Here is a 1,078-nt window from a genome sequence, read left to right as displayed (position 1 = left end):
AAAAAAGAAAAAGGGGGGGGGGGGGGGGGGGGGGGGGGGGATCTTCCCTACGCCACACATTCTACCACCCCTCAAACAATGCATCTCTTTACCCCCACCGCAACCCCAACCCCCACCCCAACCCCAACCCCAAAATACGTCCACCAAGAAACACCTATAAATTTGGATCCCATTCTGATTCTATAGCAATAAAAAGGCTCCAAATTCTACTCAGTAATTCAGTGAGTTAAGTCAGTTTTTAGAGAACAAGAAATGGCAGGTCGTCCGTACAATACAGGCATTTTGTTGGTTATATCACTACTTGTATTGATTACATTATCCAACGTTGTTGAGGTAACAAATTTACTTTTCTTTTCTTTCAATTTCATTTATTCTCTTTCGTTTTCTTTAGAACTATAGTTTGTCACTATATCTAACATATTTTCTTGGATCTCTTTTGAATCATCGACAGGGATACAATAGACTTCATCCTCGAGGTATAAGAAATGCTACATATGATTGGATAAATTAACTTTTCATTTAATTTCTTGGTATTATCGAGTACCGTCGAACTCAAAAATGATGAAATTATTGTTCCAATATTGACGCAGATTGCAATCCAAGATGCACGTACCGTTGCTCAGCAACATCCCATAAGAAGCCATGCATGTTCTTCTGTCAAAAGTGCTGTGCGAAGTGCTTGTGTGTGCCACCAGGCACTTATGGCAATAAACAAACATGCCCTTGTTACAATAATTGGAAGACTAAGGAAGGCGGACCTAAATGCCCATAAATTAATTTATATTAAAAAAAAAACAAACAAAAACAAAAACAAAAACATTTCGTTTATTTATAATCTATATGATCGCTATATTTTTACTCAAATGGCAATAGAAGAACATGCCCTTTTGTTCAATTTGAAATGCCAAAAAGTGTAAGGAGAGATGTCCTACTCGAAATGAAGTTGTAGACGGATATTGAGAAATATGAGCAACTTATAATTTGAGGTAGTCTTATCTGATTTGCCTTTATATATAAGTGAATTATAATGTATTTGCAATGTGGTTGTCTTGTACTTGGAAATTGAAATTGAAACCAA

At 36.5% G+C, this 1,078-nt stretch overlaps 1 protein-coding gene across 1 annotated transcript; it reads left to right on the top strand.

Annotated features, from left to right (window-relative positions):
* Window positions 1-116: 116 nt before the first annotated feature.
* Window positions 117-1,078, top strand: LOC111409639 (protein RSI-1-like). The gene is made up of 3 exons (XM_023039666.1): window positions 117-333; window positions 452-476; window positions 591-1,078. The coding sequence occupies exons 1-3, from the start codon at window positions 253-255 to the stop codon at window positions 770-772; spliced, it is 288 nt and encodes a 95-aa protein (XP_022895434.1). The 5' UTR covers window positions 117-252; the 3' UTR covers window positions 773-1,078.

The sequence above is a fragment of the Olea europaea genome, chromosome 14 (assembly GCF_002742605.1).
Source record: "Olea europaea var. sylvestris chromosome 14, O_europaea_v1, whole genome shotgun sequence".
Lineage (NCBI taxonomy): Eukaryota > Viridiplantae > Streptophyta > Magnoliopsida > Lamiales > Oleaceae > Olea > Olea europaea.
This window is presented reverse-complemented; position numbering and strand designations above follow the sequence as displayed.